This window comes from Indicator indicator, chromosome 5, assembly GCF_027791375.1.
Source record: "Indicator indicator isolate 239-I01 chromosome 5, UM_Iind_1.1, whole genome shotgun sequence".
NCBI classification, from domain to species: domain Eukaryota; kingdom Metazoa; phylum Chordata; class Aves; order Piciformes; family Indicatoridae; genus Indicator; species Indicator indicator.
In genome coordinates, this window is record NC_072014.1 from 9,042,102 (window position 1) to 9,063,321 (window position 21,220).

Sequence of the window (21,220 nt, forward strand, 5' to 3'; positions counted from 1 at the left end):
TTTGGCACAGTGTCCTGTTTGCAGAAGTAATCTGGATGGCTCATCAGTTCTGAAGGAAGCGAAGGTTCAGGGCTTGGAAGGGGAAGTGGCATCAATTAGGCTGTGTACAAAGATGCCCTCGTTCTAAATTTTGCTGTTTAGTAAAAGTTAAACCATGTTAAACAACTGATGTAATTTGGCAGTCATGTATTATTAGTATTAAAGGCCACACAGAATACATCCTTACCCTTATTGACATGGTGCTGTTAGGCTTTAGGTACTCAAAAACTACAGGTGCAATAGGACTGGATGTCTTACTCCACACTACTAGAATGTATGATATTTAATTTAAAAAAAAATCCCTCCAAAACCAGTTTTCAAATGGAAAAAAATCCCTCTCAAAAACAGTTTTCAAATGGAAGACAAGAAGTGAAGCACCTTGAACTCATTAGGTCTTAAATTCCAGGCACGCTGAGTAAGGGCAGCTTTCATTGTTTCCACCAGAAGAGAAGCAGTAGTTCTGAAAACAGTCTGAAGTACAGCAGAGTAAAGCTCCTCAAAATGGAGACTGCCAGCAATCAGGCTACCTCTGAGATGGGTTTTGCAGTCTAAGTTATGAAGTGATTCATAGCCTATCCTGTGAGTCATTACAGGACAAAGGAGTAAGAACTCTCAATATCTGGAATAAGACCACAGCATTTCATGGCAGCCTGTCTGCTTGGACAATCAAACATCACAACGGCACAAAATGGCACAGTCCATGGGGATGGAACCAAATAAAGAGGAGACAGAAGTGTCTACTCACATTCGAAGGAGGGCTTTATAAAAGGGTCTTGTGAAAAAGGCATCTAGCAAATACTGATGTATCAGAGCAAGACCAAGAATTCGACCACTAAACCTGAACCTGGAAGAGAAAGAGTTACAATTGTTACAATGAAACTCTGTGGTTTCTGCACTGCTCTGTCATCAAAACTTACACACATTTCCAAACAGCATTTTTAGATCAGATAACTATGTCTAAATTGTGGGTTGGATTTTTTTTTTTTGACTGTTTACTTTTTTTTACTTGTGTTTCTTTTGCATCTCAGTAAGTCACAGAAAAAAATTAAGTCTGCAGGGTGTGGAAAATCCCTCAGATACCCAAGATGCAACTTCTCAAAGATGTCAGATCCCTGTTAGCCCAATGGAGCCCTGCCAGACCAGCCCTTTATGGAAGCCTGCCTTCCAAATGATAGCCACTGCCCACTTTCTTTTTACACATCCCATACAGGATTACCTTGCTTTTGTGTTACTGGGAGGCCAAAGGTTTTTCTACCCTTTCCCAACCTGACAGTTCTTGCTGCATGTTTTTTTTCTGCTTCCAGTGCCTCCTTCCTCCCTCTTTTGACTGGTGATTATGGAGTTCTGCATGTATTTTGACAAACAGTGGCTGGGAGCTTTTTCTGTGTATCACAGTGCTCTCTAACCCTCTGTGAATGGAATCTAAATTATCTTCTCCCCTCCCCTCTCCTTCTTCTCCAACTACTGTCATTTTGCTGGGTGTGTGAGGGTTGGGGGAAGAGTGAGACAGGTCAGGCAGCAGCAGCTTTGAAATAGCTGTGTCTTTGTAAATATTCCCATGAGAATGAAGATGCATTGTGAAAAAATCCTCCACATCTCTGCAGCCAGATATGTCTAATGCTTTTTGATGAAAATAATGTTTCTTAGGCTTTCTGTTTAAACATTCTCAGCAATGTTTCTCTTGGAAGGATTATGGCTTTATTATAGCTGCCAGTACACAGGGTTTGCAATAAGAGGATGTGACATGCAGAGCCTCCTCCTTCTACCCATAACTGCTTGTCACAGCTGCATTCCTGAATTCCTGCTGAGGCTGTACAAGAGTCCAGTGCTGTCACCTGCACCAGCACTCCCAGAAAGAGAAGGGGTCATGCCTCCCTCACCCCAAGGTCCCCAGCACTGCAGAAGCCATGGAGGAACATAAAATACTGGCAGAAGCTGCACAGTATAGACAGCTTTTCTCCTCTCCTTTTAGCTAGACTGTTCTGTTCAAACCACAGCAATGCAGCATATGCCATTTGTTGTTGCAGCACTAGAGTTCAACAGGTAGGTTGCTTCACCTAACAGAACTGGCTGCAGACAACCATCTAATTTTCTATTAAAGGGGGTAATGAGATTCCTTTCTGATGTTCACTCTTAACTGGCTTCAAGAAATAAGACCCCAGTACATATCTCTCCTACACAGACTAGCAGCTGTCATTCCAGTACTGCTGTGATCTAAATAGCTACACACCAGAATTCTGTTAATATTCACAGCACAGCTTTACTGTGATGCCATGGCTTAAATCAACTGAGGGTGGCTTAAACCGGCTTGTGATTGTGAACATGGGATTATGTAAAAATCCTTGATAACTGTTTTAGAAGCGTACGCACAAACTGCTTGAGCTCTGTAACCAGTAGCCTTTCCCCCTGCCCACAAAAACAGACACCTCCACAGATTTCCTTCCAATAGGTATGTTGGGTGTTTTCCACTGAGGAGACCTCTGCACTCTTTTGGAAGACTCAAACAAGCAGCGTACAGTAACATGTGTTGGATATCTCCCTTCATATCCTTAGCTGACAAGAAGCCAATGTTTCATTCATTTTTTTTTAATGCACAAGAGGCTTATATTGCTTTTGTGAAGTGACTGGTAATGTGCACGGAACACAGAGAGCTGTGTTGTGAGACAACATGTTCCCAACCAGACTTTTGCTGACCTTATGAGAAATAAGATCATTTCAAACCACAAGAAGAAAAAACAAATAAACAAACAAGCAAAACAACCCCCACCAAAGTCTAACAAAATACAGTTAATTTGCTGCTGGTTAGAAAGATCAGATTCTTTGTTGTATGTCTGAGCTGTTATGAGCAGTTGAGAACAAGTGGGAACAACAGAAAACTTTTGAAAAATAAGAAGAAACATAGTTCTTACCACTCATGGTGATTGTCCACAAAAGCAGACATGGGACTTATTTGTACTGTATAGGTATCGTTGGCTGAATATTCAAACAAACCATAATAGGGATTGAAGAGCTCCCTAGACACCAGGAAAAAAAACTCCCTTGAAGGCCCACTGTAATCCAACCTTGAAAGAGAAAGGTGACATTACTATAGAGCATTCATTGTGTGCAAGGAAATGCTTTGTCTGAATCTACATTCCATATGCTAGATCTTAACTAGAATTTCTTAAGAGTTCAGGCAGAACCCTTATCCTGCAGATTACTTAATGCCAAGGTATGCCAAGTCCTCACAGGGCTATTTTGAAATGGAATGGCTGGGAGGACTGGAATGAAGGGCTCTGTGTGGGCTGCTCCCATAACAAATGCTGGCTCCAGCTGCAATGGCCTCTTTGCCATGAGAATATAACCAAGTAACTAGGAGTAGGGGGGGAGGAGGAAACATGAGAACAGCCAGCATTAGACCCATCTCCATATGACAAATCAAGGATGACAACCAACAATGCTCATATTTTGTCTCTGCAGAGTTGCAACAACAGGAGAATTTGAAGGATAATATTTCTGTTTTCCCTAGCAATATAATCTGAGATAATTTCAGTGATTTATCTTTCTTGGTCTAAATTTTCTTGTGTGCCTTCCAAACTTGAGTGCCTTCAAATGTCTTTTGGAGAGTATGTTTCCTTTGGTGGGTTTTTTTAAGCTATTTTAAGATTCCAGTACTAATGAAGAAGGAATCTAAACAATCTCTTCTTCCCAAATCATAAACAAACTCATTGCTGACAAAGCAGTGAGATTGAGTTTTGACATTACGCTGCAGGTCACCAGTGAAATGAGCTCAGTATGAAGTGAATGCTCTGGTAGACTTAGAAAACAGAAAACTAGGGGTTTTCCTGCAGGGAACAGAGAACCCTAACAAATACACAGGAAGACACACCTTCTGTAGATTGAAGAATTCGTACTTGACTTTCAAGGTCTTGCTTTAGTACTAAGAGAATGCGTAGCCAAAAGTACCAGAGAGGAAGTCAGCTTTCACATACGACTTCTGTTGTTTTTGAGAATGAAGTTGGCAGTAAAGTAAAGGCTAGGTACCATTATGAAATTGAGGACAAAGCCTCTTTCCTCTATTGAGCAAAAAACATCTTCCCTTCAGTCACTTGGAAGGACTTTGTTTCCATTAAATTTCAGAAGTGAAGTACTGAAACAGATCCTTACCCTGGCAAGAAGGGCAGATTCTACCCTCAAATTGCAGAAAAAATCCAAAGTGGTTTGATATCATGGACAACGGTTGGATCTTAATCTCAGCACAAACACCAGTATCAAGTGAAGGGGTCATCTGTAAGACTCTTGGATAATCTGACTCACTATGAAATCTTAAGATGGGACAGAAATTGTGTGCTTGACTGCTAGCCCTCTCATACAGCTCCTTTTTGTACGCAGAGTTACTGTGAGTCATGTTAAATAAATCAATCATGAGAGCCCTGCACTGCCGGTCAGATTTATCCCACAATTAAAGGCTTGGCACAAGGGTGAGAAAACTTCATACAAGTGGTATGCAACCACACAACAGCTGCAACTGTGGGGCATTTGGGTATTCAGGAGGTGATCTGTTGTTGACAACGTGACACTCATCTCCTAGGAAGCACCATTAATACTTTAGATTTACCACTCTTCAATGCAAAGCAGTTTCTGCTCATAGTTACTAGAGTCGAGGGATAATAACTTAAAGGAACCACAACATTCTTTGTATCAACATTTCCTCATCACCACACAAAGTACAGAGGCAAAAATACTAAACCAACAACCACAGCTGCATGACTGCAGAGACTGAAGGTCCAAAGAAGATACCAGACAGTATGAGACTCATTACAGAAATCATGAACAGCAACAGCTGTGTGCAAGTTGCCCAATTACTAATTTACACACTAATAAATCAGTACTCTCTAAAATGTTTTCATCTGTGAGGATTTCATTACCTATTGCATGAAGAATTACACCTCTCTACAGAGCAGAAAATAAATGCAAGAGCCAACTCCCACTTAAAAAGGGAAAAGGAGGCACAAATAGGAAACAATTAACCTGGAGTACTCCTTCTCCTCCCCGTCTTCCTTTCCTCCACCCTCATCTGTCTTTCTGCACCTAGCCAAATTAATAGCTTGATGTAATACATCATCTTGCACCACCTCTGATGAAATAATACTGCTTGCACACATCCTTTCCTCACTCAGGGCACAGATTTGTAAATAGAGAATTGATGTCATTTTAATTTGACTGTGCTCTTAATTAACTCATTCTTTTCCACTAAGGAGAGAGCATTGTGTGGAGTTAGATACAACGGAAAGAGTATTGTGGTCAACCCCATCTCCAGGTCACTCTTCATGAGCAGAAGGCTGAATTCTGATGAGAGGAGACATTCTACCTGGATCAGTCTATCTCACCTACGGTTTTACATTTTCACCTTTCATTTTTAACTTGGAGCCGAGGTTGTAGCTGGGAAAGTAAAGGCTGTGCCAGAGAGCCCTAGTTCCTGCATCCCCACCCTGCTCTGTCAATAGAGTGCAATCTCATCCTGCACCAAGCCTTGCTGTTCCAGTTCTGAGCTCTTCCTCAGACAGCACAGTGATGTTATTTATATGAACAAGTCCACACTTGGCTCTCAGCTGTCAACATTTTTTATTTTAAGGTTGCAGCAAGTCCTTATTAGCACTAAGCACTTCAGGGTGAGCTTTAAACAAGCAGGATTATTGGGGGCATCAAAACCAGATTACTTTTATCTGATGTTGTATGAGGTTACAACTTGGCTCTTTGAAAGACTGAAGCATCGTATGGCAATAATGCACACTCCAGCCCTCCAGGAGCCGGCGGCTGCAGTCTCCTCAATATCAAGGAGTAACATTTGGAATGTATTTCCAAATACATTCATCAAGTATCTCAACATAGATACTTGTGCCTAAGGCAGCAGGCTTTAAGATCTGCCAAAGAGGGCACAAATCAAGAGATGAAAGAGGCAAATATTGTTCCGGTTTCATTTGCCAAGAAAATTTAACCACAGGACAAGGGCTGATGGTTTCAAACTACAAGAAGTTTAGGCTGGATAGAAGGAAGATTTTTTTACAGTAAGGGTGGTGAAACGGTTGCCCAGGTTGCCCAGAGAGGTGATAGATACCTCATCCCTAGAAACTTTCCAGGTCAGGTTAGCTGGGGCTCTGAGCAACCTGCTCTGCTTCACAGAATCACAAAATGTTAGGGGTTGGAAGGAACCTTTAAAGATCATCCAGTCCAACCCCCCTGCCAGAGCAGGATCACCTAGAGTAGATCACACAGGGGTGTATCCAGGTGGGTTTTGAGTACCTCCAGAGAAGGAGATGTCCCTGCTCACTGCAGGGGTATTGGACTAGATGACCTTCAAAAGTCCTTTCCAGACAATGAGCCTAAGGTCTTGTTTTACCTGTAAGACATTAGACTTTCACTAGACACAGACTGAGCATTCTCTGAATGGATTTTTAAATGTGAGGAATATTTGTGTCTATTTGACAACCAGCAACAGCCTAGTTGCTTTTATTTGCGATACAAGCCCTGAGCTGGAGAGGCAGTGAGTGGCTCCTGTAGCACACATGGCTTTTAGCTCCTACTGCCTCAGACAGGACCTAAATTAAGGATTGAGCCTTTAGCCTACTCTTTAAGCATCCTACCTCCAACAAACGTCAGATAAATGTTAATAAGCACTGGAGATATAACGCCAGCACTGACAGGAAAAAAAAGGAAAGACAAAACGAAAACAAGAGAAAGTTGTCTGTTTTTTTCTTTGCTTTCCCAGTAACATTCTGAAACACAGCAACTGTTGTGAAAATCCACACCAACACAGGGACTGCTTCTGTGAAGGCAGGATACATTACATCTCACACCTTGAACAGCTGTATGTTCCGGGCTTACGTCTGAGGCATTTCCTGACTGTAATCCTTCCTCTTTGCACTCTAGACCACATGAGGTTTGGTGAAACTGTGGCTGCAAGACACAGTTTTGAGAGAACGTTGACTTCCCTGTTCTACTCACCCTTCTTCCCCAACAAACGTGACATAGAGTTTATTTCTCTGCAGGTCTTTTCTTGAATAGCCCATGATCTGGTTAAAGGCATCTTCCAGCAAGTGATCTCTCCTGATGATTAATCTGAAGAGCAAAATAATTCTGAATCAGCAATTTGTGGACATGAGCTACTGCTGGAAGCATCCATTGACACTGCAAGATAACAGAGTAACTTCATAGAGACATTTCCGCTTGATGATTTGATCCAGATCACGCAGCTTCTATCTGCTAGTCTGGCTCCCTTAAGGATCTGCTTTAGATTTCAGTAAAATGACTCTTGTATCAAGAAGAGTAGGTTTATTTTTTCAATTGTAATTATTCCTTAAATTAAAGGCTTTAACAGAGAAAGTACTGAAATGGGCATTTTCATTAAGTTTAAAATCCTTTTGTAAGGCTGGGCCTCTTCATCAGCCCACTGAAGGCAACAATCTAACCTTTTATGTAAAAATCAATCTCTTAACAAGGAAAAACACCAAACCATGGGGAAGTCACTGAACAGTCATTTCAGAATCAGAGTAAGCATGATGGGACAAATCATCCAGAAGGAATGGCAGCTGTCTGTCCAAAAGCTGATGGACGCATCATGTATGAAAAAAATGTACCTTCTAGAAAAAAACCTGGGAAAGTGAGGAATTGTCATAAAGATCTAAAAGCCAATCCTTAGAATTCAGTAATATTTCATTTTAATGAATCCTCTTTGGTAAAAGAGGACTGTCAGATCAACACAGACAATAAGTACAAAAGAAAAGCCTATCTATTTTTTTCAGTGGAAAAAGACACAAATAGAGTCTAACTGTTTATATCATAGCAATTGCTACAACAGAATTCAGATGCCTCCTGTCTTGCATGCCCCTTCCCAAAGTACCTTTTGGCATTATATTGGTAATACTATTTGTATGAAAACATAGCTGGAAGAGACATAAAGAAGTGGTGCTCAGAACTTGCTGTATCCTCTGCTATGAATCACGTTGGCACTAAGTTTACTATGACAGGCTTTTTATTTCCAGAAGCACAAGGAAAATGTAGCATCTGCATTCCTTCTAATGGGAAGAAGCTTGTGGACATGCAAAGCAAGGCAGGATGCCTGAGTAATAAATCCCATTTCATGGAATTCTTCAACGTACTTCAATTTCCCTGGGCCTTGTCCATATCCTTTAGTCTCCAACTTCCTGTAAAAGTTCCTCAGCTTGGCTTCAAAATCTCTTTTATAAGGAGCTGGAGCTCGGGCGTTGGCACGTTGAGTACCTGCAGGAAGCAAAAAGTGAAGAAAGAGTTGTCATGACATGACCTGATTAATGTCCCATCAAGAGGCTCCTTAATCACAAAAGGCATGGCATGTGTTTGGTTCGGCACCTTCATAAAGAGTAAAAGCTGCCTCTCTTTAAAAATCTGCTCTGCATCCAAGACTTTGGGGTTGCTCATTTCCAATAGTATCGTGTTTCCAAAGCAAATCTTAAGAGAAAATCCAGGTCAACACAAAAGCTGGTTAAAAAACCAGAACAATTAACTAGAAAGGTCTAACTTTTGTTTGTCAAGTACACTTCATGTCCAACCTTTAAAACAGTTCCTGCAATAAATGTTCTGCTCTGTTCTGGTTTTAGTATTATCAGGAAAACAAGAAATGAAGCCTCTGCTGTGACCCTGCTGAATACATCAAGCTGAAGAAGAAATTCCCTAGTAGAAGGTTTTTCCTTGGGCAAAGAGGAGGAAGAAAAATATTGGAAGAATGGACAGACTTCTAAATTTTAGTCTCTAGAACTACTCATATGTGACTGCAGGAACACCCTTAATGGTCATCTAAGTGATCTGGTTTTGAAAAACTGATTTTGAGGGTCAGTGCCTTTAAAAGCAGGGAGAGATGACATCTGTATGCCAAAAAACTGGCAGAGCTTCACACCTGTGTACACAAGTTCTCTGGGTATGTGTATAAATTGGGTGTTTAGTCTTATCTGCCCTGGATGCCACCACCTTTAGAACTTCCACTGTATCCCTGGGTAGATTCCTTCAGTTGCTTTGGTTGCAGGACAGCATGTCAGACAGCCAGTTAATCCCAGTCCTTCTGTATGGATCTTCTCACCCAAAGCTTTTATAATATTACATCCCTCCCCTGCATGGCTGTGTAGACATGCCCAGTAAAACCCTCAGAGGACATTTAAAATTCCTCCTGCCCTCAGCACACAGGTTGCCAACCACTTATCTGCAGCTGTGCACATCTAACAGGCCCATAATACACTAGAAATACAAGTGGACAGTTCAGAAGCACTTATAGGAAGAATTTAAGTGACAGTCAGCTCCTCATGTGAGGGGTTTTTGGCTCCTCGCACAAAACCAAGCCCATAGAGAAACGTTTGTTATTCTGGGTGAAGGCATGAGAGCGTCAGGTTCAGAGAGAACGTGCATCCGCTCAGCCTGTGGGCAGAAGCAGGGGGAGGAGGGCACCCTCCTCAGCCACGCAGCACACGTCTGATGGGAAAGGTGGTGAGCACAGCCTGCGGAAGTGGCTGCTGGAAGCCTCCACAGAGCTGAGCTCTGCACAGAGCAGAGAGAGACAACAAGCCAGAACAGTTCGAACACAACGCCATTTGCAGGTCTTTAAAAGACCTGTCTGACCAGAAAGACACTTGCCACTTGTTCTAGGCTTGGAGTGATCTGTGGGAGGAATAGGAAGCATCAGGGAGTCCTCAAAGCTTCAATTGGAGCATGTAGGATATTCCCAGATAAAGAAATCATGGCCACTGATTAATCTGTAGCAGTTATCCTCTTTTACTGAGGGCACCAAGGGCTTCTAGTGAGGCACTCACCTGAATTCTGTGATAGGACAAGGGGCACAGGAGGTTCCATCTCAGTGTGAGGAGGAACTTCTTCACCGTAAGGGTCACAGAGCACTGGAACAGGCTTCCCCAGAGAGTGAAGTCTCCTTCTCTGGAGACTTTCAAAACCCATCTGGATGTGTTCCTGTGTGACCCGCACTAGATTATATGGTTATGTGGTCCTGCTCTGGCTCTGGCAGGGGGGTTGGACTTGATGATCTCCAGAGGTCTCTTCCAACCCCTAACCTCCTGTGATCCTGTGAAAACTTCCAGAAACCTGAAACTTCCAGAAACTTGTGCTCCTACTTTGTTTACTTTGTTTTGGGTCAAAGTAGGTACCAAAATGTAGTCACCAAAAACACAGCAAGTTAACTTTCATCTTAACCCCGGAAGAAGTCTTTGCTGAGATACCACAGAACATCAACCTGGCAACACATTACTTCATGGTTCACGAATCAGCAGTGTATTATTCTGTCAGCACATGACAAGTCCTCGTTACAAATCAGATGCATATGCCAAGAAATTCCTGGGCAATTATAGTGATTACTTCCGCCTTGGGAACAAAAGATATTAATGGGAGAGCTGAAAACACCAGTGATGTGCTAATCATATTTGATTTTCAAAAAGGCTGTTTTCTAAAGCAGATATAAAGAGCAGCTTCATGATTATTCATCCTTCCCAAAAGAGAAAGTACAACCAATTGTGATGGGTCTGAACAATGGATCCTTAACAACCTCTGCAGCAGCAGCCAGTTTGGCTGATAAAACAAACACAGAGCCTCCACACAAACGATGGGCTATTTACAGTTTCTCATCAAAAAAGTCATTTGTACCCCAAGACAAACATGTACATTTCCAGAGCGATGGGGAGATTCAATGTCTGTCTCTCTGTTTTCTGTGAAACAGAATGGAGCTTACAATTTTATGGAGAATGAGACTCAAACCATCACTGCTGGTCCTTTGCTGTGTGCTGCTACTTTGAGGATCAATGACAATATCTCGTGTTAAAGATGGAAAGCATCCTGAAATGGTTTGGGTGCAGTGGATCCCTGCCCAGCACTCTTTGGTACAAGAAGAAATTGTATTCCTGAAAGCCAAAACATTACTCAGAGCAGACTGCCAGGTTTGCAGAGGGAAATCAGGTGCACACATGTAGATTTCATTATTCCTTTCTTTTTTTCCAGAGGGAAGAAATTATATCTAAATCATGTATATAACAAAAATATCAACACATGTGAACATTATATTTTGCTGCTTTGCAGAATGCTGTAAGACCATTAAAGGTCATTGGATAGTTTCTTCACATAGGTCCTACAGAGGTCTTATATCCAGCAGCAAGAAAAGCCACCACTCAGGATGTGTTTATTAATGATTTTAATCTGGTTTCTAGGAAATTAAACTGTTTATGATTGTGAACTAGAAAAAAAAACCTCATTAAAATCACAGAATAGTTTGGGTTGGAAGGGACCTTAAAGATCAGCTAGTTCCAAACCCTCTGCCATAAGCAGAGACACCTCCTCCTAGACCAGGTGGCTCAAGGCCCCATCCAACCTGGCTTTCAACACTCCAGGCTTGGAACCTCCACAACTCCTCTAGACATCCTGTTCCAGTGCCTCACCACCCTTGTGAGGAATGACAGCATTTTACTAATAAAATTTTCCTACCATCTGGAACTACCTAGAGTTGCTTACATCCCAAATGTTCTCTACTTATTGTATACTTTTGCTCTCAAATTTGTAGAAATTCCCTTAAGCCAATTCCCATTTACTGCAGTGGTTTTATTTTACTGACCTTTTATCTTCTCCAGAAAACTAAGAACAGTGGCATCTATGAACTTCAAACTGCTGTACTTAGCCTGCAGAGGTCAAATGGAGCTTGTCCTATTTGAAATCATTTAATTCTGACCCACAGCTTACTTACTAGATCTCATATTGGTAATTTTTGAGGCATCAAGATCCTGGCACGAGCAGACAGTTGTTTCACATCGGTGAAAAACAAGCTTGTGTTTTACAAGTCAGAACAAAATCATGACCTCTGAAGTTGTACCACCCTAATCTTTTCTACTGGCAAAACATCTTGTGAGCTTGAGGCAAAGGTTCAGGTCTGACAATCAAATGCAACCACATTCGTTGACTTGGCTCAAAAAAAAGAATAAATTTTTGTTGTTGCTGGAACAACACAACTTGGATTTTCAGAAAGGTGGAAAGTCATTACATGCAGCATAATGTAAGGTAAATGATGGGACTGGCTCTACTGCAGTGTCTGACAGATACCATCACCACGAAAGTACTGCAGTGAGAAGCTTACTGACCACTCACTCTCAGAGAGTACTTCAGCTCATGGAAATTTACCTACCTAAAAAAGCTGGGAACCATGAAGGGGAATAAATCAGAGTTTCCAAACAGTAGATTCTCAGCTTTAGGCTGCCACAATTTTCAACGAACAAAACAATACTCAAACAATTTTTCTACTGTTTTTATTCCCTGACTTTGCGGAAGGCATCAGGATTGTGACTGGACTGGAAGCAGTCCTTACCAAGAAGAAAGAGAAATTAATTTATACAGCCCCTGCAGAAGCTGTGCCTGAGCAACTCACCTGGAGAGTTCTGGGGCGAAGACACTGGCGAGCCTCTTGGGGACTGGCAATAACTGGGATGAAGTAAGGCATGTGGTGGAACATAGGACATGATCTCCTCCTCAAACAAGCTGGTGAAAAGAAGCAGATAAGAAATAACAGGTTTATTTGAAGGAATGACGTTTTTCACTGTCTAGGAATGACTCCCTAGTTGCCAGCCTGCATTCTCTGGCAGGCACTTACCTATTTCCACTAGACACACTTCAGTGTGCCACAAAATACTTTATTGTCATTCTCTCAAGCAAATTTTGACAGTGCAGAAAAGCAGTAATTACTGCTTTGGTAGGACATCACTATATATAATGTGGTATTTCTTTTCAGGGTTAAAAAAGGGTTATTTGGACTTTAAAATCTGCCCTTTTTTCTTATTGCTTGTATTCTCATTACAGCAGTGTCAATAACCTTAGTCACACCTTCCTGGGAAAAGTTCTGCAACGCTGCACAAAGACCAGGAAGAGAGACAAACTTTCTAAGCCACCAGGATTAAGAATCACATCTAAAGTTGAGTGCATTGAGCTTGCTGGCATAAGTTATTTCTTTATTTCATCTTTAATGTTAACACTGTTGCTGGAACAGGAATCCCATTCAGTCTGAGTTACTTCATGCCTCATCCATCTGTTATCGCTACACAACTTGAAGAGAAGAACAATAAACATTCTACAGCCTGATCACTGCATCTGTGTACATAGGGTCTGGATGTAAATCATAGTTTCAGTCTTCTCCCAAAACTGATGAAAGCAAATCCAGAAAGTGAGAGAATATGTAATATAAGAATGGCTCTGATATTGAAGTCCACATTAGATGTTAAACACAACACAGATAAGAGTAAAATGTTGAGATGTCAAAATTCTTTTTAAAAGTTGATCTGCAGAAAGAATCACAAGCCAACCTTTCACTACAGAGCTCAACCAACAAAAGCAATGTCAGCATAAAAAGGGTGTCAGTTACTAAGCTGTTTTACCAAAGAAATTACTAGAAAAGCTTTTTGCATGAGGATGTTTTTGGAGATGTTTTTTTCTGCCAGTTTATTTCCATTCACGACCATTGGTTGTTTTCCTCCATGTTACATCTTGATGCTGAAAATATGGTAAAATCTAATGCACTGTTTCAATCCTGAAATAAATTAGGAGTTAAAATGATGAATTGTGCTGTATGCCAAACAAGGCATTTAGAGGAAGCATCTGCAGCACAATATATAATGCTGTTCTTAGGGTAATTAAAGAAGTGATGTATTGTACCTCCTCTGGTCCTTAAACACATAAGCATTGGTTGGTTTGCTTTTAGTTAGCTGCAGCTAACTGAAGCACGTGAAAAATGTACAGTGTTCTCAAGCAATCAAAATATCCAAAATAGTGATTGCACTCTGATGTTTACTACATCTCAGAATGGTTTACAGGATAATGATACCATTCCCCTAAACTAAAGGAACAGAGGTGTGCAAATGGGTCATCCAACCAGTTGAGCTATATAGAGAACCCAAGTGTCCTGAGCCCCAGGAAGATTTGAGTCATTGCGATTAGAGTGCTGGCTTTTCAGGGTTTCGCAGAGAAGGGTCATGACGACACCCTGATAGAAGATACTGCTAAAAATAAAAACCCATCCAAGACTGAATAATGGTGAGAAAAGAGATTTCATCATCTCAGTGCAACACTATTTTAATTTGGCCCACCAATATGTATTCACAGTAAGCTCACAGTAACTCAGTCTAGTCCTGAGGCTTAACATCCAATACTTTCAGAAACTAATAGATGCACAAGCAACATTTTATCAATTATAGGTCCTCAGTACTATTACATTATCAGTGAAATGGGAAGAAGATTCTCAAGCAAGGCTTTACAATGATGTATTTTTCTGGGAAAAATGTAGATTAAAAGAAATAAAATCTGAAGAATAAGAGAAAGTTATTCCAAAGAGGCACTGGCTACTACTTTTCTCTTCAAAATCAGTTATGCTGATTATTACTTTCCTACAAAAGAAAGATTGCAATCGAAATCTCGAATTGGCATTGTTCTCACTGTAAGAATTATTTGCAGTCTTTACTCTTAACAGAACACCAGAGGGAACAAAACCCAGTCAAAGAGCAGTGATAAAATCTTTATTTAAAAGCAAATAGCTGAAGCCACATTTTTCTGTGTAAAACCTGTGTCATACCCACATGTTATTGATCAAAACAAAAATCTTAAAAGGTTTTTTAAGAAACAACATCCATGTTTTAGAAAAGCTTCAGCACAGCTTCAAAATTATTTTTTTAAAGCTGTAATTAATTCAGAGATTAAGGCACCAGATTGTCATTATGCAGCCTGACCTCAGAATACTGCTACTAATGCAAATCCTATTTCACTGGATTGTTTTAAATGTACTCATGAACTTCTTGAACTTTTACCCTGGATGGGAATACAACATGGAGACACAAGGGCTGAATTCTAGCAAAAAAACCCTGCCTGATTTCATCACAGTGAAGATGCAGCATGGCATTAAGTAATAAAAGCACATCTTAAGAATGAACATTGACAACCACAGATGTATTCTTAAAGCAGAACAAGGCACACTCTTGCGGTGAGGTCCAAACTGTATTACCTAACTACCTGCAACAGGACAAGAAAAGGTGGTCTGGGCAAACCCTCATAAATCACAAGCACAGCACCCTTGCACTTGCCTTTCCTTGTGGCATATTAACAAATATCACATCCTAGCACTCCTATGAAAAAACCTTGTGACCTCCAACTACCATCTACAGACTGAACATGATGAAAATAAAGAACCTGACCTGACAGCTGTAGCTGTCCCAGCTGCAAGGCCAAGTACCAAAGAGGGCGCTAAATGAGTGCACACTTCTCGCTTAAAGGCTTCTCAGCAGCTGCCACAGCATGTTCCAGAGGTGTGCTGAGAGCAGTAGTGCCTACCTGAGTAACATGACAAGGTCTGCATCACTGGATAAACGCACCAGCCCAGGTGTCCCCTCTGTCCGGATGAATTGGATCTTCTCCCTAAGTAAGCAAAAAACAACCAACCTCTGAGTTATGCTTCTGCATTTCAGAAACCATTTTTCCCCTGCCACAGCATGGCCATGTGAGCAGCAACACATTGCAAGCAAACAGCTAATTTCTTCTGAGGAATGATTATCCTGTTGCCCTCATCTCCTCCATCCTCAGGCTGCTGCAGGCAGCACAGCCATGCAACCAGTAACAAAATAAATAATCCTTCTAGCTCACACTAGTCATGTCCCGGAATCCCAAGCAGGAGGCTGAGCCCTGCAGGAGGACATTGCTATTTGGAAAGTGAGCTGTTTAAAGAGGGACTGTCTTTTCTGAACCTGTGTACAAAGCCAAGCCATATTTTACAAATGCAAGCCATATTTTACAAATGCACACCTGCCATCTTAAAAGTGAGGGGGTTGTACTACACTGCATTTAAGAGGTCTTCCAGAAAAACCCTTGTACTGCTTCTCTCCATCCCTGTCCCACCCAGGCACACACCCTTGCTCCCAGACCCAGTTTGGTCACTGTGATGGGACTTCTAGTTATCCGAAACTCATAGTAACACACAGATTGTTAGAAAAAAAAGATAATAAAACTGGTAATAATCAGAAATTGAATGCTATTTCCCAACAGATTCATTTGCTCACATTTCAAACCGAGCCTGGTGTGACAAAATTGTCTGTAGTGCTACAAGCACAGGAACTGTTTTGATAGATTAAGAACTGTAGATTTGTATTTTCTTCCTTTTCTATTTTCTAGAGAATGTGTGTTCTGCTAGTATGTAACTATAGACTCAACAGCTAGGATTTATTTAAGAGGTAAACCAAAACTTTAACACAAAAGCCTCATCACAAAACTTGTTCAAAACAGGGCAACTTGTTGAATTCTGGGAAGTTGCAGAGATGATTAAGTCACGCTATGAGAAGGGAAAAAAATGAAAACTAGTGCTGGCTACTACACATCAAATTTAGTGTCCAGGAACAGATGTAGTCGTAGAATCAAATAACCACAGAATGGTGAGGGTTGGAAGGGACCTCTGGAGATCATTTAGTCCAACGCCCCTGCCAAAGGAGGTACACCTAGATCAGGCTGCCCAGGATCACAATGTCCAGGCGGGTTCGGAAAGGTTCCACAAAATTAGGCTCTGCAGCCTCTCTCAGCAGCCCGGCACCCTCAAAGTAATAAAGTTTCTCCTCCAGTTTAAGTAAAATCTCCTGTGTTCTAGCTCATATTCTAGCTTGTACTCCTTGCCTCTTGCCCTATCAGTGGCCACCACTTAGAAGAGTCCAGCTGCATCCTCATGACCTTCACCCTTTAGATATTTACATGCATTGAGAAGAACCCCTCTCAGACTTCTCTTTTTCCAGGCTAAACATCCCAGGGTCTCAACCTTTCCTCCTCAGAGATGCACCAGCTGCCTTAGCTTCTTCATGGCTCTCTTCTGGACTCTCTGCCGTAGTTCCCTGTTCCTCTTGAACTGGGGAGCCCAAAACTGGACACAGTACTCCTGGTGCAGCTTCAGCAAGGCAAAATAGAAAGGGAGGAGAGCCTCCCTCAACACTCTTAATGCATCGCATATGAGTCCTAATCATAGAATGTATCTTTGTGTGGGATACACAAAGGGGGAGGGATCTTGCCACTTGCTGCATGTGACTTTTTATCACTCCCAGGGAGTTACAACAACCATGTAACAGTCAGACATCCTCCTTGCCCAGATCTTGCTGGACTACTTAAAAACCTGTAGATGCTCATTTTGTACATTGTGGAGAAACACTAAAATTCTGACTAATGTCAGACCGCTTCCAAAGTCATGAGGTCAGGACAGCCCTTCTGTAAATATGCATTGAGAAGAGTAGGACAAAACTAAATCCCATACTGCCAGAGGCTGCCAAGATGTACACACACTCCAATGGATGGGCACATTTGCTGTGCCATCCAGCTGTCTTGGTACATTCTGAGGACCAGCAGATCTCCCACACCAGTTGTTCCAAAAATCTTCAGGTAGGCACCTTTATTTGGTAATAACACATTACCTCTGTTCTCCTAGACTTGACTTCAGGCAGTGACACAGGAATACAGTTCAAAACTATTTCTGACAGAAGGAGTTTCATAGGCCACAAGTCTACAATTTGTTCTGTTCCACTGCTAATTTTACAGGAAGGGGCTAATTCTCATTAGCATTCTGTGTGAAATGGGGCTAGCAAACATCACTGACTTCTTTACCTGAGTGAATGATTCCTGGTAAGATCTGGCTGACGCTCTTGTAGAATTTCAAAAATATTGGGCTGCCGCAGAAATGCAACAATCTTGTCATTGTAAGCTGAAAATGTCAACAAAAAATACCATGCTGAAACAAGGAAACACTAAAAAAAGAGGACTGCACTCCTGAGCTTTTAACAACAATAATGGCACCAGACTTCAGCTTCACAGGTTTAATTTTAGCAGGATTGTGACTGCTTTTTCATGCAAGGCTACTAATTCTACTCTGACTTAGGGAACATGCTTCTTTGTTATGAAATTAATCTCATTGTGACACATTCCTCTTACTGCTAACAGCTCTAATTCTGTCAGCAATTTCTGTTTTCTTATTCACATTAGCTAAGATGGAACTAGAATAGCCATTGCTACAATAAAATCACAGGGACCTTGGTTTTCACTGCACCAAAATCAATTCTCAAACATTAACCAATCACTTGAAACACCCTTATCAAATCCTTCCTGAATGCTGAGGCTGTAGTGCATGCTCCCTGCCCATTGCAAGGGGAAGGATTCCAGTGAACAGAGATTTCAAAGTAAACATGCTCCAGTACAAAGAGCCCCTGAGAGTCAATTGGATTCAGTTCTCTTGATTCGGCAGAGTGTGACAGCTCTTGGATTCAATAAGCCCAATGATCCTCTTGGTGGCACAACAGCCACTAAAACTTTTGTGTATGTAACTGAGAACAGAATTTAAGATAATGACTAATTCCAAGCTGATTAACACTTCCTGGAATCCAGCCAAAATAGATGCTCAAAAGTTGTACCAAAAAAAAAAAAAAAAAAATCACTGGGCATACAGAGTGCAATTAGGACACAACTTCACTTGCTGGCTTCAACTCCTCCTGTCACTGCATGGAGTAAGTGAAGCTAGAGAGGTAGTAGTTATACAGCAGTTGCTTGGCTCTGCACAGACACTTTTCAGTATTATCCCTACAGGTTGCAAATCAGCAGCTGAGAAGTGCTGATGGACAGAAGTAAATTGTAACAATTGCTTTGCTAACTTCCACTCTGGCTAACAAAAGCCCAGCAGTGCAATCCAGCACCATAGAGTCATGGAGAATGTCTCTGACATACCCACTGGAACGACATCCTGGTACTGAGCTCTGCTGACTGTATTAAATGTGCTAGATGGTCTTGGCAGAACTGGTGGTCCTGCGTGACGAGAGTCCTCTCCGACCTGAAAAAGTGCAAACAAACACCATCAATATCTCTATGCCAGCAGACATTCTCCAGTATGTGAAAGTGAGAACTCGCATCGCTTCAAACTGAGCGTGTACACACACTGTCCCCAGTAATCACTGCAGCAGCAATCAGCTGGGTTCCATGACATTGTATGAGGTTTAACAAAGCCAAGTGCTGCGTCCTGCACTTGGGTCACGACGACCCCATGAACACCCCAGGCTTGGGGAAGAGTGGCTGGAAAGTTGCCTGGCAGAAAAAGGACCTGAAGGTGCTGGTGACAGCCAGCTGAACATGAGCTAGCAGTGTGCCCAGAAGGCCAAGCAGGCCACCAGCATCCTGGCCTGGATGAGGAACAGTGTGACCAGCAGGACCAGGGAAGTGATTGTTCCCCTGTACTCAGCACTGGTGAGGCCACACCTTGAATACTGGGTTCAGTTTCGGGCCCCTCACTCCAAGGACACTGAGGTGCTGGAGCGTGTCCAGAGAAGGGCAACAAAGCTGGTGCAGGGCCTGGAGAACAGGTCTGGTGAGAAGCAGCTGAGGGATGTGGGGTTGTTTAGTCTGGAGGAGGCTCAGGAAAGACCTCACTGCTCGCTACAACTCCCTGAGAGGAGGTCTGGTCTCTCCTCCCCAGTATCAGGTGATAGAAAAAGAGGAAATGGCCTGAAATTGTGCCAAGGGAGGTTTAGGTCAAGGAATAGAAAAATTTCTTTCCTGCAAGTGTAGTCAGGCATTGGAACAGGCTGCCCAGGGAGGTGGTGGCATCACTGTCCCTGGAGGTGTTCAAGAAATGTGTGGACGTGGCACCTGGGGACATGGTTTAATGGCAACGGTGGTGTTAGGTCAATGGTTGGACTCAATGATCTTGGAGGTCGTTTCCAACCCCAACAATTCTATGATTCTATAAACTGATTGAACATTTATTGCTATTTTTAAGTAATAGTCCTGTTCTGAAGAGAAACTAAAGAATTCAACCTGGGAATCCACTCAAAGGGTCTTTTGCACTTCACTGACATCTTTATCCATAGCAAAGCTTCCAAAAATCAAATTCTGCTCCTTCATTACCACCTCTGTCACCTCTGTGCACCAACGGAGCTTCCCAGTTTCCCTACATGTGAACTGAAAATAAGTCAGAAAAACTGAAGTAGGAAGATAAAGAAGTAAATTCATATTTAGGCAAGGTAAACAAGTCCAAAGCCACTACAAACACGTTTCCTACATGTTTCCTACCATGAACTCTTCTAATTTGTGTTTCCTTTCTGGGATTAAAAAAAAATATTGCATAGAAATGTTTTTTGAGGGTAGAACCACAATGTAAAATTGTTCCTGGTATCATTTGTGATGTCAGGGCAATTCCTGCACTTTTCTGTGTGTGAGGCTTCACCCATTTCCACAGAGTCAGTATTTTCTATATAAAGCATGGTGTTCAACCTCTTTTCATCCTCTTGGACCTTGATATTCACTTCTCAGTTCCTCTACCTGCATGTAACGGTCAGCATTTGAACTGCGCTTCCAAGCTTCAAAGAACTCCAAAACATCTAATTGAAAAAGATCAAAGAATATAAAGGTTGTTTATAATTCCAGGCTATGAAATCACAAATGGGCAAAAGTTCTGATATATGTCCTGAGATTGTTGTGCTCCCTGACAATACTCTCAGAAAAATGAAGAAATATTTCCTGCAGGCACTGTGCTGGAAATGGAATGCCATTATTATTAGCTCCAGCTTTACACTGCAGCTCAGCTTCAGCTAAAAAGGCATTCCTTGCATTGGCTTGTGTTTGCTTTAGAACATCTCCTTGTCAAAACTGGGTCAGTGGCTTCAGAACACCAACGTTCATGGCAAGGTAAATCCAAAGAAAGTATCTTGAGCGTTCTTTTCATCATGGGTTCATTTCCTGCAATTTCTGCACAATTCCTTGTTGCAGTGGTTTTAGAAGAGAGAAAACAGCTCCAAATGTGCAATACTTAAGACATAACCACAGAAGAAAAAGCGTTGTTGAGATGTATACATATGCATATTAATCAGCACCATTACATCACTAATCCCCAAATAAGAAGACTGTATTGCTATTTTTGAGATTAGTGTTCAGAATTTTACTTCTATTCAAGTTACAATGGTAACGGTATCAAGCAAACGTGTCTAACATCACATTTAGAAACATGGTTTAAGGAATTTTACTCATCTAAGTGGAGTGGAAACTTTAACAGGTAATGACGTGCGTGTAAATGACTTCCTGTAGGATAAGTGACACTTATTTTGCAGTATTGACAACTTCAGCAACACAGGTGATGTGGCGCTCTCTT

The 21,220-nt window shown here is 41.7% G+C and overlaps 1 protein-coding gene across 1 annotated transcript in view; it reads right to left on the reverse strand.

Annotated features, from left to right (window-relative positions):
* Positions 1-21,220, reverse strand: part of HECW2 (HECT, C2 and WW domain containing E3 ubiquitin protein ligase 2) — a 100,457-nt gene that overhangs the window by 12,072 nt on the left and 67,165 nt on the right. The window contains exons 15-22 of the mRNA XM_054381514.1: positions 18,808-18,910; positions 17,698-17,794; positions 15,400-15,483; positions 12,458-12,567; positions 8,178-8,298; positions 7,024-7,137; positions 2,949-3,101; positions 785-883 (exon numbers count right to left, since the gene is read on the reverse strand). Coding sequence (XP_054237489.1) covers positions 785-883; positions 2,949-3,101; positions 7,024-7,137; positions 8,178-8,298; positions 12,458-12,567; positions 15,400-15,483; positions 17,698-17,794; positions 18,808-18,910 — 881 coding nt within the window. The remainder of the gene's footprint in view (positions 1-784; positions 884-2,948; positions 3,102-7,023; positions 7,138-8,177; positions 8,299-12,457; positions 12,568-15,399; positions 15,484-17,697; positions 17,795-18,807; positions 18,911-21,220) is intronic.